Source organism: Coregonus lavaretus (assembly GCF_964263955.1).
Source record: "Coregonus lavaretus genome assembly, chromosome: 15".
Lineage (NCBI taxonomy): Eukaryota > Metazoa > Chordata > Actinopteri > Salmoniformes > Salmonidae > Coregonus > Coregonus lavaretus.
Genome location: NC_140002.1, coordinates 5433232 through 5447720, shown reverse-complemented (window position 1 = coordinate 5447720; position 14489 = coordinate 5433232). Strand labels below are relative to the sequence as shown.

At 43.1% G+C, this 14489-nt stretch overlaps 1 protein-coding gene across 2 annotated transcripts in view; it reads left to right on the top strand.

The window, feature by feature from the left end:
- Window positions 1-14489, top strand: part of gabrg2 (gamma-aminobutyric acid type A receptor subunit gamma2) — a gene marked incomplete at both ends in the record, with an annotated part of 59228 nt that overhangs the window by 15797 nt on the left and 28942 nt on the right. For both annotated transcript variants that reach the window (XM_084177548.1, XM_084177549.1), the window contains 2 exons: window positions 4024-4244; window positions 4806-4888. In XM_084177548.1, the coding sequence (XP_084033674.1) occupies window positions 4024-4244; window positions 4806-4888 (304 nt within the window). The remainder of the gene's footprint in view (window positions 1-4023; window positions 4245-4805; window positions 4889-14489) is intronic.

Below are 14489 nucleotides of genomic sequence, written 5' to 3'. Positions count from 1 at the left end.
CCATGTACCGTCAAATCTTGGGTGAGAACCTCCTTCCATCAGCCAGGGCATTGAAAATGGGTTGTGGATGGGTAATCCAGCATGACAATGACCCAAAACACACGGCCAAGGAAACAAAGGAGTGGCTCAAGAAGAAGCACATTAAGGTCCTGGAGTGGCCTAGCCAGTCTCCAGACCTTAATCCCATAGAAAATCTGTGGAGGGAGCTGAAGGTTCGAGTTGCCAAACGTCAGCCTCGAAACCTTAATGACTTGGAGAAGATCTGCAAAGACAAGTGGGACAAAATCCCTACTGAGATGTGTGCAAACCTGGTGGCCAACTACAAGAAACGTCTGACCTCTGTGATTGCCAACAAGGGTTTTGCCACCAAGTACTAAGTAATGTTTTGCAGAGGGGTCAAATACTTATTTCCTTCATTAAAATGCAAATCAATTTCTAACATTTTTGACATGTGTTTTTCTGGATTCTTTTGTTGTTATTCTGTCTCTCACTGTTCAAATAAACCTACCATTAAAATTATAGACTGATTATTTCTTTGTCAGTGGGCAAACGTACAAAATCAGCAGGGGATCAAATAGTTTTTTCCCTCACTGTATATATGCTATGCATAATACGTCTTTATTAAAGGTTGCTGGTTCGAATCCTGAGCCGACTAGGTAAAAAATCTGCCATTGTGCCCTTGAGCAAGGCACTTAACCGTAATTGCTCCTGTAAGTCGCTCTGGCTAAGCGCGTCTGCTAAATGACTTAAATGTTAAATGTAAATTATTATACTTGTTGTTTTTACTGTGAAAGCTGATTAGCTCAGAGACAGCTCAGACTGGGTGGAATGGAATGGACCCCTCTACTGTGTTGAGAAACAGAGGTGGGATTGGCAGTACATTTCAGCTCCCTCTTGGCCAGGCCAAAATAAAAAGGCCAAGAGAGCCATGTCATTGGCTTTGGGCTGTCCGGTAAAAAATTACAATAATAGCCCATTGAATTTGCATAAATGTGTGCCGGGTAACAGAGTTGCTTTTTATCTTGTTTATGACTCTTTGTTGTGGATTTGGGCTTTATTGTTAGGCTTTGTGCAATGTCCTCTCACACACACATTTTCCTCTGCCTGCACTTCAGTTTTTCTCTACCCGCACTGCAGGAAGGATTTTGTCGGAGTGAGAGCAAAGTGCTTCTCAGGGAGGTTATGAGGTTAAACAATGCTTCTGCTAAACAAGGGAAGCCATTAATTGCCCCGTTAAACGTTTAATTTTCAGGTTGAGGGGCCCAAGATGGCCCAGTTCAGCTGCATTCTTTGATAGGGACAAAGGATTCATGGCCTGAAAGGAAGCCATTTTGCTTTGAGAAAGTGCTCTGCCAATGTATCCCAGACAGCAGTTTTACCATGTAGAATGTAAAACTGCCCTCAGTATAAACGGTTTCGGTGGAACCTGGAGAGTTTATTCAATGTTCTGGAGGACACTCGTTCCTGTTAAGGGTCTCAGGGCATTCCGATCCAGTTAAGGATCTTAGAGTGTTCTACAGTAGTGTTTTTATTCATTGTTAAATTTCAACACAGAATTTTAACGTGTATATAAATGAAGAGTTTTGTTCCAAAACGCTATATCCACAAATGTTCAAATTTACACATGTGTGTATAAAATATTACTGATCTCAGATTTTTTATTAATAGATTTTAGATATGTATGAATTTTTTTTTTTGCGCAAAACTCTATATATCCATTGTTTAGCTGGAATGCAATGTTCGTATCCTGTATATTTGACTGTAATATGTGGTCGTCTCACCTAGCTATCTTAAGATGAATGCACTTACTGCAAGGCGCTCTGGATAAGAGCATTTGCTAAATTACATTGACATTTTAGTAGACGCTCTTATCCAGAGCGACTTACAGTTAGTGAGTGCATACATTTTCATACTGGCCCCCCGTGGGAATCGAACCCACAACCCTGGCGTTGCAAACGCCATGCTCTACCAACTAAGCTACACGGGACCACCATATGACACTTAGATTGCACACAGGTGGACTTTATTTAACTAATTATGTAACTTCTGAAGGTAATTGGTTGCACCAGATCTAATTTAGGGGCTTCATAGCAAAGGGGGTGAATACATACAGTTGAAGTCGGAAGTTTACAGTGAGGGGAAAAAAATATTTGATCCCCTGCTGATTTTCTACGTTTGCCCACTGACAAATAAATGATCAGTCTATCATTTTAATGGTAGGTTTATTTGAACAGTGAGAGACAGAATAACAACAAAAAAATCCAGAAAAACGCATGTCAAAAATGTTACTAAATTGATTTGCATTTTAATGAGGGAAATAAGTATTTGACCCCCTCTCAATCAGAAAGATGTCTGGCTTCCAGGTGTCTTTTATACAGGTAACGAGCTGAGATTATGAGCACACTCTTAAAGGGAGTGCTCCTAATCTCAGCGTGTTACCTGTATAAAAGACACCTGTCCACAGAAGCAATCAATCAATCAGATTCCAAACTCTCCACCATGGCCAAGACCTCTCCAAGGATGTCAGGGACAAGATTGTAGACCTACACAAGGCTTGAATGGGCTACAAGACCATCGCCAAGCAGTTTGGTGAGAAGGTGACAACAGTTGGTGCGATTATTCGCAAATGGAAGAAACACAAAATAACTGTCAATCTCCCTCGGCCTGGGGCTCCATGCAAGATCTCACCTCGTGGAGTTGCAATGATCATGAGATCGGTAAGGAATCAGCCCAGAACTACACGGGAGGATCTTGTCAATGATCTCAAGGCAGCTGGGACCATAGTCACCAAGAAAACAATTGGTAACACACTACGCCGTGAAGGACTGAAATCCTGCAGCGCCCGCAAGGTCCCCCTGCTCAAGAAAGCACATATACATGCCCGTCTGAAGTTTGCCAATGAACATCTGAATGATTCAGAGGAGAATGACTAAAATGTCAAATGTAAATGTTTTACGTACAGATCTCATATGTAGCATTTGTACATTTCTTTATTAAAATGTAGTTATGTGTTACATTTGACTGTGTAAAACCTAGTAGTACTACTTATTCCTCTGTGAGTGAGGCGGATATAGCATTTTACACACAAAAACATGATTATTTGTCTCTTTGAAATGAAACCATCAAGTGATTTTAAACAAATACATGGCTGTCATTGAACAACCCCATGCCATGATTAGATAGGGGAAAAACACACCAATCTCTTTCATAATTTCTTTAAACAATAAAACCTAATTTACCAACATTTCTGAAAACATACAGTACCTGTCAAAGGTTTGGACACACCTACTCATTCAAGGGTTTTTCTTTATTTTTTTACTATTTTCTACATTTTTACTATTTTCTACATTTGGTATTTTACCAAATAGGGATATCTTCTGTATACCACCCCTACCTTGTCACAACACAACTGATTGGCTCAAACACGTTAAGAAGGAAAGAAATTCCACAAATTAACTTTTAACAAGTTAATTGAAATGCATTCCAGGTGACTACTTCATGAAGCTTGTTGAGAGAATGCCAATAGTGTGCAAAGCTGTCATCAAGGCAAAGGGTGGCTACTTTGAAGAATCTGAAATATAAAATATATTTTGATTTGTTTAACACTTTTTTGGTTACTACATGATTCCATATGTGTTATTTCATAGTTTGGATGTCTTTACTATTATTCTACAATGTAGAAAATAGTAAAAATAAAGAAAAACCCTGGAATGAGTAGGTGTGTCCAAACTTTTGACTGGTACTGTATACATAGCATTTTGAAATGAAACTCTTCAAATGATGACTATGGATGGAATCCACTCAACTGTCATAGGGATGGGTAATTAGGAAGTGTCTATATACTACTGCTTGTGTACATACTTCTTATTCTGAAAACGGGATGCATATACCTGTGAGTGGGGTCTACCTAGTAATATTAGGTTCCTACAGTAGTAAAAAACATTCTCTGATCTCATTTGACCTTGTATAATACCGCACTGCGGGTTTAATTGAATCGAGCCTGTGTTTTTTTTCCCTCCGCAGGAGTACACCATCGACATATTTTTTGCCCAGACATGGTACGACCGGAGGTTAAAGTTCAACAGTACCATGAAGGTATTGCGTCTCAACAGCAACATGGTGGGCAAGATCTGGATCCCTGACACCTTCTTCCGCAACTCCAAAAAGGCCGACGCCCACTGGATCACCACACCCAATCGTATGCTCCGGATCTGGAACGACGGACGGATACTTTACACACTGCGGTGAGATGTTGTCCAATGAAGAAGCACCGCTGGGTGACTCTGACACAAATGAGGAAACAGAGACGGTTTCCAGTTGACTGTATTTGACAGGCAGTAGTTGATTGAGCTTGACGGATTGCGCTTCGGACCACATGAATCATCCTAATTTGGTGCCTCTGGTTAAGAAAGAAGAGTAGCTTCAGCCTGGCTAGCTAGCTAACTCTCCCTCACACTGTCTATTGAGAAGATTAACTTTGGTGGACTGGACTCCTCAACCCAGCAGTGATTGATGTTCTCCCAGAATGCAACCACAGTTCATTAATTCATTAGGGAACTCCAACCTCACCAATGGCTAATTATAATGTCCTAATGCTGAATAGAATGACACATAAGAAAAGGAAGCGCATGGATGGGTAATGCCAGTATTGCCCATTTTGTCAATAGGAAGGTTTAATGAGTTTCACTTTTAAGTCCACTGAACAGTAGAAATCAGACAGGAGAGTTACATAACATAATATGTTAGATGTTTTGTTGACAACCTGACCAGCACAGCAGATGTAAACTGTGTTTTTATGTTTGTAGGTTGACTATTGATGCCGAGTGCCAGCTTAAACTGAACAACTTCCCAATGGATGAGCACTCCTGTCCGCTGGAGTTTTCGAGCTGTAAGTCTGCTCTCTGCTACACCACCGTCGCTCTCACTCTTGTCTCTCTCGCTCACACACACACTCTCTCTCTCTCTCTCTCTCTCCATGGCCTCCACATGCCTGCTTCCAACAGCAGCGGCAGCCAAGAACAAGCACTATACTATGAAGACATCAGCACAGTGCACAACATGCTGCTGTGTTTTTAGCCCTTTTCTATTGTGAGAGAGGGAAAAGGGAGAGAGAAAGCAGTAAGAGACGGGAGAAGCAATACAATGAAAGGGGGAGAATAACATTAACCTCCAAACCGTAGCAGTTGAGATCAGGTACTGTAACCAGGCAGACGGGGTTGGTGAGAGAGACCAATACAGTAACCAGGCAGACGGGGTTGGTGAGAGAGACCAATACAGTAACCAGACAGACGGGGTTGGTGAGAGAGACCAATACAGTAACCAGACAGACAGGGTTGGTGAGAGAGACCAGGACAGTAACCAGGCAGGGTTGGTGAGAGAGACCAATACAGTAACCAGACAGACGGGGTTGGTGAGAGAGACCAGTACAGTAACCAGACAGGGTTGGTGAGAGAGACCAGGACAGTAACCAGACAGACAGGGTTGGTGAGAGAGAGCAGTACAGTAACCAGACAGGGTTGGTGAGAGAGACCAATACAGTAACCAGACAGACGGGGTTGGTGAGAGAGACCAGTACAGTAACCAGACAGGGTTGGTGAGAGAGAGCAGTACAATAACCAGACAGGGTTGGTGAGAGAGAGCAGTACAATAACCAGACAGGGTTGGTGAGAGAGAGCAGTACAATAACCAGACAGGGTTGGTGAGAGAGACCAGGACAGTAACCAGGCAGACAGGGTTGGTGAGAGAGACCAGGACAGTAACCAGACAGACAGGGTTGGTGAGAGAGACCAGGACAGTAACCAGGCAGACAGGGTTGGTGAGAGAGACCAGGACAGTAACCAGGCAGACAGGGTTGGTGAGAGAGACCAGGACAGTAACCAGACAGACAGGGTTGGTGAGAGAGACCAGTACAATAACCAGTCAGGGTTGGTGAGAGAGACCAATACAGTAACCAGGCAGACAGGGTTGGTGAGAGAGACCAGTACAGTAACCAGACAGGGTTGGTGAGAGAGACCAGTACAATAACCAGACGGGGTTGGTGAGAGAGACCAGGACAGTAACCAGACAGACAGGGTTGGTGAGAGAGACCAATACAGTAACCAGGCAGACAGGGTTGGTGAGAGAGACAAGTACAGTAACCAGACAGGGTTGGTGAGAGAGACCAGGACAGTAACCAGGCAGACAGGGTTGGTGAGAGAGACCAATACAGTAACCAGGCAGACAGGGTTGGTGAGAGAGACCAGGACAGTAACCAGGCAGGGTTGGTGAGAGAGACCAGGACAGTAACCAGACAGACAGGGTTGGTGAGAGAGACCAGGACAGTAACCAGACAGGCAGGGTTGGTGAGAGAGACCAGGACAGTAACCAGGCAGGGTTGGTGAGAGAGACTAGTACAGTAACCAGACAGGGTTGGTGAGAGAGACCAGTACAGTAACCAGACAGGGTTGGTGAGAGAGACCAGTACAGTAACCAGGCAGGGTTGGTGAGAGAGACTAGTACAGAGAGACCACAGCCCACAGCCAGAGAAATCAGTGTTCCGCATGGGGAGCTGATGGGGAGGGGTTTATGGTAATGATCCTGTTAGGGAGCTACGATGACCATGTGACGGAGAGAGAGAGAGAGGTTCCTAAATAGGTCTAGAGCAACAACAAAATAAAAATGGGAGTTGTAGCCCTAAAATCAGAACAGAAAAAAACATTTTAAATGTATGAAAGCCAGCGGCTGAAATTAGTTTGAAGTGCATGAGCTTCCCTCAGTTGCAGCACACGTTGCAGCATATTTTTTCACCACACGCTGAGAAAGAGTACCACACGACAGTTTCAGTGCAACCATTTTGTATGGTTCTAATTGCTTCACACCCTCCCTGACAAAAGAGATTTGAGCCAGTAATGTTTCCTGAAAGCACAGCCATGGAAGGATCTCTGGAAGGAATGGCCTTAACACTAGAAACCCTGGGCCTCCATTGACCCCCCTTCAAGCTACATTTACATTTATGTCATTTAGCAGACACTCTTATCCAGAGCGACTTACAAATTGGTGCATTCTTTTTTTTTCTTTTTCTTTTTTTGGGGGGGTGGGGTGGGGTAAGGGGGGGATTACTTTATCCTATCCCAGGTGTTCCTTAAAGAGGTGGGGTTTCAAATGTTTCCGGAAGGTGGTGAGTGACTCCGCTGTCCTGGCGTTGTGAGGGAGCTTGTTCCACCATTGGGGTGCCAGAGCAGCGAACAGTTTTGACTGGGCTGAGCGGGAACTGTGCTTCAGCAGAGGTAGGGGAGCCAGCAGGCCAGAGGTGGATGAATGCAATGCCCTCGTTTGGGTGTAGGGACTGATCAGAGCCTGAAGGTACGGAGGTGCCGTTCCCCTCACAGCTCCGTAGGCAAGCACCATGGTCTTGTAACATAAGAAAGCTAAAGAGAAGTCATTCTGACTGCAACATTCTAACAGTGTAATTAATTTATTTCATATATGCTAATCGCAAAAATAATAATTTGGTTGTGTTTATGAAGGCCTTGGGTAACATAAGAATACAATTTGTATTTTAGAAAAAAAATATATATAGCATTTTCATTAGTTTATGTTACTGTAGGCTACAGTGGCTTGTGAAAGTATTCACCCCCCTTGGCATTTTTCCTATTTTGTTGCTTTACAACCTGGAATTAAAATAGATTTTTTTGGTGTTTGTATCATTTGATTTATACAACATGCCTACCACTTTGAAGATGCTAAATATTTTTTATTGTGAAACAAACATGAACTAAGACAATAAACAGAAAACTTGAGCGTTCATAACTATCCCCCCCCCCCCCCCCCCAAAGTCAATACTATGTACCGCAACCTTTTGCAGCAATTACAGCTTCAAGTCTCTTGGGGTATGTCTCTAGAAGCTTGGCACATCTAGCCACTGGGATTTTTGCCCATTCTTCAAGGCAAAACTGCTCCAGCTCCTTCAAGTTGGATGGGTTCCACTGGTGTACAGCAATCTTTAAGTCATACCACAGATTCTCAATTGGATTGAGGTCTGGGCTTTGACTAGGCCATTCCAAGACATTTAAATATTTCCCCTTAAACCACTTGAGTGTTGCTTTAGCAGTATGCTTAGGGTCATTGTCCTGCTGGAAGGTGAACCTCTGTCCCAGTCTCAAATCTCTGGAAGACTGAAACAGGTTTCCCTTAAGAATTTCACTGTATTTAGCGCCATCCATCATTCCTTCAATTCTGACCAGTTTCCCAGTCACTGCTGATGAAAAACATCCCCACAGCATGATGCTGCCACCACCATGCTTCACTGTGGGGATGGTGTTCTCGGGGTGATGAGAGGTGTTGGGTTTGCGCCAGACATAGCGTTTTCCTTGATGGCCAAAAAGCTCAATTGTAGTCTCATCTGACCAGAGTACCTTCTACAATATGTTTGGGGAGTCTCCCACATGCCTTTTGGCGAACACCAAACATGTTTGCTAATTTTTTTCTTTAAGCAATGGCTTTTTTCTGGCCACTCTTCTGTAAAGCCCAGCTCTGTGGCGTGTACGGCTTAAAGTGGTCCTATGGACAGATACTCCAATCTCCGATGTGGAACTTTGCAGCTCCTTCAGGGTGATCTTTGGTCTCTTTGTTGCCTCTCTGATTAATGCCCTCCTTGCCTGGTCCGTGAGTTTTGATGGGCGGCCCTCTCTTGGCAGGTTTGTTGTGGTGCCATATTCTTTCAATTTTTTTGTAATGGATTTAATGGTGCTCCGTGGGATGTTCAAAGTTTGTGATATTTTTTTTATAACCCAACCCTGATCTGTACTTCTCTACAATTTTGTCCCTGACCTGTTTGGAGAGCTCCTTGGTCTTCACGGTGCCGCTTGCTTGGTGGTGCCTCTTGCTTAGTTGAGTTGCAGACTCTGGGGCCTTTCAGAACATGTGTATATATACTGAGATCATGTGACACTTAGATTGCACAGAAGTGGACTTTATTTAACTAATTATGTGACTTCTGAAGGTAATTGGTTGACCAGGTCTTATTTAGGGGCTTCATAGCAAAGGGGGTGAATACATATGCACGCACCACTTTTCCGTAATTTTTTTTCCATTATTAAAAGTTATTCTTTTAATTTCACTTCACCAATTTGGACTGTTTTCTGTATGTCCATTACATGAAATCCAAATAAAAATCCATTTAAATTACAGGTTGTAATAAAACAAAAAAATGAAAAACGCCAAGGGGGATGAATACTTTTTCAAGGCACTTGAAGTCAGAAGTTTACATACACTTAGGTTGGAGTCATTAAAACTCGTTTTTCAACCACTCCACAAATTTCTTGTTAACAAACCATAGTTTTGGCATGTCGGTTAGGACATCTACTTTGTGCATGACACAAGTAATTTTTCCAACAATTGTTACAGACAGATTATTTCACTTATAATTCACTGTATCACAATTCCACTGGGTCAGAAGTTTACATACTAAGTTGACTTTGCCTTTAAACAGCTTGGAAAATTCCAGAAAATGATGTCAAGGCTTTAGAAGCTTCTGATAGGCTAATTGACATCATTTGAGTCAATTGGAGGTGTACCTGTGGATGTAATTCAAGGCCTACCTTCAAACTCAGTGCTTATTTGCTTAACATCATGGGAAAATCAAAATAAATCAGCCAAGACCTCAGAAAAGAAAATGTAGACCTCCACAACTCTGGTTCATCCTTGGGAGCAATTTCCAAACGCCTGAAGGTACCACGTTCATCTGTACAAACAATAGTACGCAAGTATAAACACCATGGGACCACGCAGCCATCATACCGCTCAGGAAGGAGACGAGTTCTGTCTCCTAGAGATGAACGTACTTTGGTGCGAAAAGTGCAAATCAATCCCAGAACAACAGCAAAGGACCTTGTGAAGATGCTGGAGGAAAACAGGTACAAAAGTATCTATATCCACAGTAAAAACGAGTCCTAGGTCGACATAACCTGAAAGGCCGCTCAGCAAGGAAGAAGCCACTGCTCCAAAACCGCCATAAAAAAGCCAGACTACGGTTTGCAACTGCACATGGGGACAAAGATCGTACTTTTTGGAGAAATGTCCTCTGGTCTGATGAAACAAAAATAGAAATGTTTGGCCATAATGACCATGGTTATGTTTGGAGGAAAAGGGGAAGGCTTGCAAGCCGACGAATACCATCCCAACCATGAAGCACAGGGGTGGCAGCATCATGCTGTGGGGGTGCTTTGCTGCAGGAGGGACTGGTGCACTTCACAAAATAGATGGCATCATGAGGAAGGAAAATTATGTGGATATATTGAAGCAACATCTCAAGACATCAGTCAGGAAGTTAAAGCTTGGTCGCAAATGGGTCTTCCAAATGGACAATGACCCCAAGCATACTTCCAAAGTTGTGGAAAAATGGCTAAAGGACAACAAAATCAAGGTATTGGAGTGGCCATCACAAATCCCTGACCTCAATCCTATAGAAAATGTGTGGGCAGAACTGAAAAGGCGTGTGCGAGCAAGGAGGCCTACAAACCTGACTCAGTTATACCAGCTCTGTCAGGAGGAATGGGCCAAAATTCACCCAACTTATTGTGGGAAGCTTGTGGAAGGCTACTCGAAACGCTTGACCCAAGTTAAACAATTTAAAGGCAATGCTACCAAATACTAATTGAGTGTATGTAAACTTCTGACCCACTGAGAATGTGATGAAAGAAATAAAAGCTGAACTAAATCATTCTCTCTGCTATTATTCTGACATTTCACATTCTTAAAATATAGTGGTGATCCTAACTGACCTAAAACAGGGCATTTTTTACTGGGATTAAATGTCAGGAATTGTGAAAAACTGAGTTTAATGTATTTGGCTAAGGTGTATGTAAACTTCCGACTTCAACTGTATATGTAAAAACTAAAAAACTAAACTTCCGGTGTTCAATAAATATTATTCGTGGAATGCCTTTGTTACAACTATCAAACAGAAAATATATGCGTATGAACATGGTAACAGCTTCTTTTTATAACTACAAAATAAAATATAAAATACCCCAACCTCCAAGACACACAGTCAAAAGACACGTGGTCAAATGATGAAAACATCAGTAGCCTAAACATCATTATAAGCCCCAAGTGGCCTTGATGAATAGTGAAACTCGGCACAAAATCAATAAAGGCATTTAGAATGAATGTGCCTTCGGAAAGTATTCAGACCCCTTGACTTTTTCCACATTTTGTTACGTTACAGCCTTATTCTAAAATGGATTTTTTTTTTTATGTTCCTCGTCAATCTACACACAATACCCATAATGACAAAGCCAAAACAGGTTTTTAGAAATTTTAGCAAATGTATTAAAAATAAAGAACTGAAATATCACATTTACATAAGTATTCAGACCCTTTACTTAGTACTGTCAGGTTGGATGGGGAGCTTCGCTGCACAGCTATTGTCAGGTCTCTCCAGAGATGTTAGATTGGGTTCAAGTCTGGGCTCTGGCTGGGCCACTCAAGGACATTCAGAGACTTGTCCCGAAGCCACTCCTGCGTAGTAGGCTGTGTGCTTAGGGTCGTTGTCCTGTTGGAAGGTGAACCTTCACCCCAGTCTGAGGTCCTGAGCGCTCTGGAGCAGGTTTGCATCAAGGATCTCTCTGTACTTTTCTCCGTTCATCTTTTCCTCGATCCTGACTAGTCTCCCAGTCGCTGCCGTTGAAAACATCGCCACAGCATGATGCTGCCACCACCATGCTTCACCGCAGGGATGGTGCCAGGTTTCCTCCAGACGTGACGCTTGGCTTTCAGGCCAAAGAGTTCAATCTTGGTTTAATCAGACCAGAGAATCTTGTTTTTCATGGTCTGAGAATCTTTAGGTGCCTTTTGGCAAACTCCAAGCGGGCTGTCATGTGCCTTTTACTGAGGAGTGGCTTCCGTCTGGCCACTCTACCATAAAGGCCTGATTGGTGGAATGCTGCAGAGATGGTTTTCCTTTTGGAAGGTTCTCCCATCTCCACAGAGGAACTCTAGAGCTCTGTCAGAGTGACCATTGGGTTCTTGGTCACCTCCCTGACCAAGGCCCTTCTCCCCCGATTGCTCAGTTTGACCAGGCGGCCAGCTCTAGGAAGAGTCTTGGTGGATCCAAACTTCTTCCATTTAAGAATGATGGGAGGCCACTGTGTTATTGGGGACCTTCAATGCTGCAGAAATGTATTGGTACCCTTCCCCAGATCTGTACCTCGACACAATCCTGTCTCTGAGCTCTACGGACAATTCCTTCGACCTCATGGCTTGGTTTTTGCTCTAACATGCACTGTCAACTGTGGGACCTTATATAGACAGGTGTGTGCCTTTCCAAATCATGTCCAATCAATTGTATATACCACAGGTGGACTCCAATCAAGTTGTAGAAACATCTCAAGGATGATCAATGGAAACAGGATGCACCTGAGCTCAATTTCAAGTCTCATAGCAAAGGGTATGTAAATAAGGTATTTCTGTTTTTATTTTTTTTATAAATTAGCAGAAATTCCTAAAAACCTGTTTTCGCTTTGTCATTATGGGGTATTGTGTGTAGATTGCTGATTTTTATTTAATCCATTTTAGAATAAGGCTGTAACGTATTTTTTTTTGGAAAAAGTCAAGGGGTCTGAATACTTTCTGAAGGCACTGTATGTGTAGATATGACAGCAGTCAAACATTTTCAATTATATCGTGCTTTTGTGCATCTTCACGCAATGGCATCAGTTGGATTTCATTTAGCTGTTATCCCTTGGCCTAACAGTCGGCACAAATCTTTGTAACTTTCACTTGCTTGACACACCTTGACACACCTTGACACACCTTGATACACCTTGTATTGTACACACCGTGGTCCTCTGTAGCTCAGCTCAGCACGGCGCTTGTAACGCCAAAGTAGTGGGTTCGATCCCCGGGACCACCCATACACAAAAAATGTATGCACGCATGACTGTAAGTCGCTTTGGATAAAAGCGTCTGCTAAATGGCATATTATTTATTATTTATTTACCTTGACATACCTTGACACACCTTGACACACCTTGACACACCTTGACACACCTTGACATACCTTGACACACCTTGACACACCTTGACATACCTTGACACACCTTGACACACCTTGACACACATTTGTCTGGTTGTAGTGCATAATAGTCTCCGGTTTTCTCTTTATTGTGTCCTGTTGTCTTGTCATTCTTCAGCACCATGGTGGAATACAACGGCTGGGTTGGTGCCTTATTTTGCGCAGAGGGAGGGAGCTCCCGACTCACTTTGTTCATGGTGCCGGCCAGACTTGTTTTCTTTGCAAGCAACTTGTTCTCTAATGACAGTGAAGTAAATAAATTGTCCATAGTGATATTTCTCCCCTTGCCAACGTAAGGTTCCACAAGCCTTATCACCACATTCTCCGACACTCGCTCACCTGCTGCACGATGTGGACCTTTTCCCAGATATTAAAAGCCTTTCAGCATTACTCTCGCTGTGTAGCCTACTCCAAGTAGGCCAGAGTAGACTGATAAGACTGCTTTGATTCAGTGAACTGATATAGGGTACATACCATGTTGATATTAGGCCTATAATTAGACTGGATCAATACTATAGAATGTCCCGCCCTGTTCTTCATTCACATTATTTCATCTGTAGTTAAATGTGTGAAATTAGTTTCGGTATAGGTTAGGTTCAGTTTCGAGGCAAATCTCGGGGTGATTATCAGCTGCGCACTGCACTTTCAACTGTCTGAAGAAGGAGCGGGGCAGGCCCTACTGTTGGGAGAAGCAGGGGAGCAGGCCCTACTGTTGGGAGAATGAGCGGAGCAGGCCCTACTGTTGGGAGAAGGAGCGGAGCAGGCCCTACTGTTGGGAGAAGCAGGGGAGCAGGCCCTACTGTTGGGAGAAGGAGCGGAGCAGGCCCTACTGTTGGGAGAAGGAGCGGAGCAGGCCCTACTGTTGGGAGAAGAAGCGATGCAGGCCATACTGTTGGGAGAAGGAGCGGAGCAGGCCCTACTGTTGGGAGAAGGAGGGGCAACGGGGGAGAAACCATTCAAATAATGACATGCCCTCTTAAAACTGGTTATAACTCCAGTTCTGTTTGCGATATTACGATTCTGACAACGGCAGTGTGTTATATAGACTTATTTAGGCATGACTTTCAAAATGGCAGAGTAATAACATAAAATAAATCATAAGCAGTCAAAATGACTGCCTTAGCGGTTCTAGTTTTAATGTGGGCATCAAATAAAGACTACAACCGTCCATCCTAAGTATCTCAGAGGTTTACTGTTACAGGATATCTGTTACAGGATATCTGTGGGCTATTCAACTAAAAGGCCCATTACAGCTTGCACTTGGGAAAGCTAATGTGCATTAAACCACCCCATTTAGCATGATGTAGGCCTATACATTGTAGTGTTCTTCTCTGGACAGAAATCAGCAGAGACTTGACTCAAGGTCAGTTGTTATCAGATGTTATTAGTGTCCAGTCACTATTTAGGATTGCACCTTACGATGTTCCTGAATATT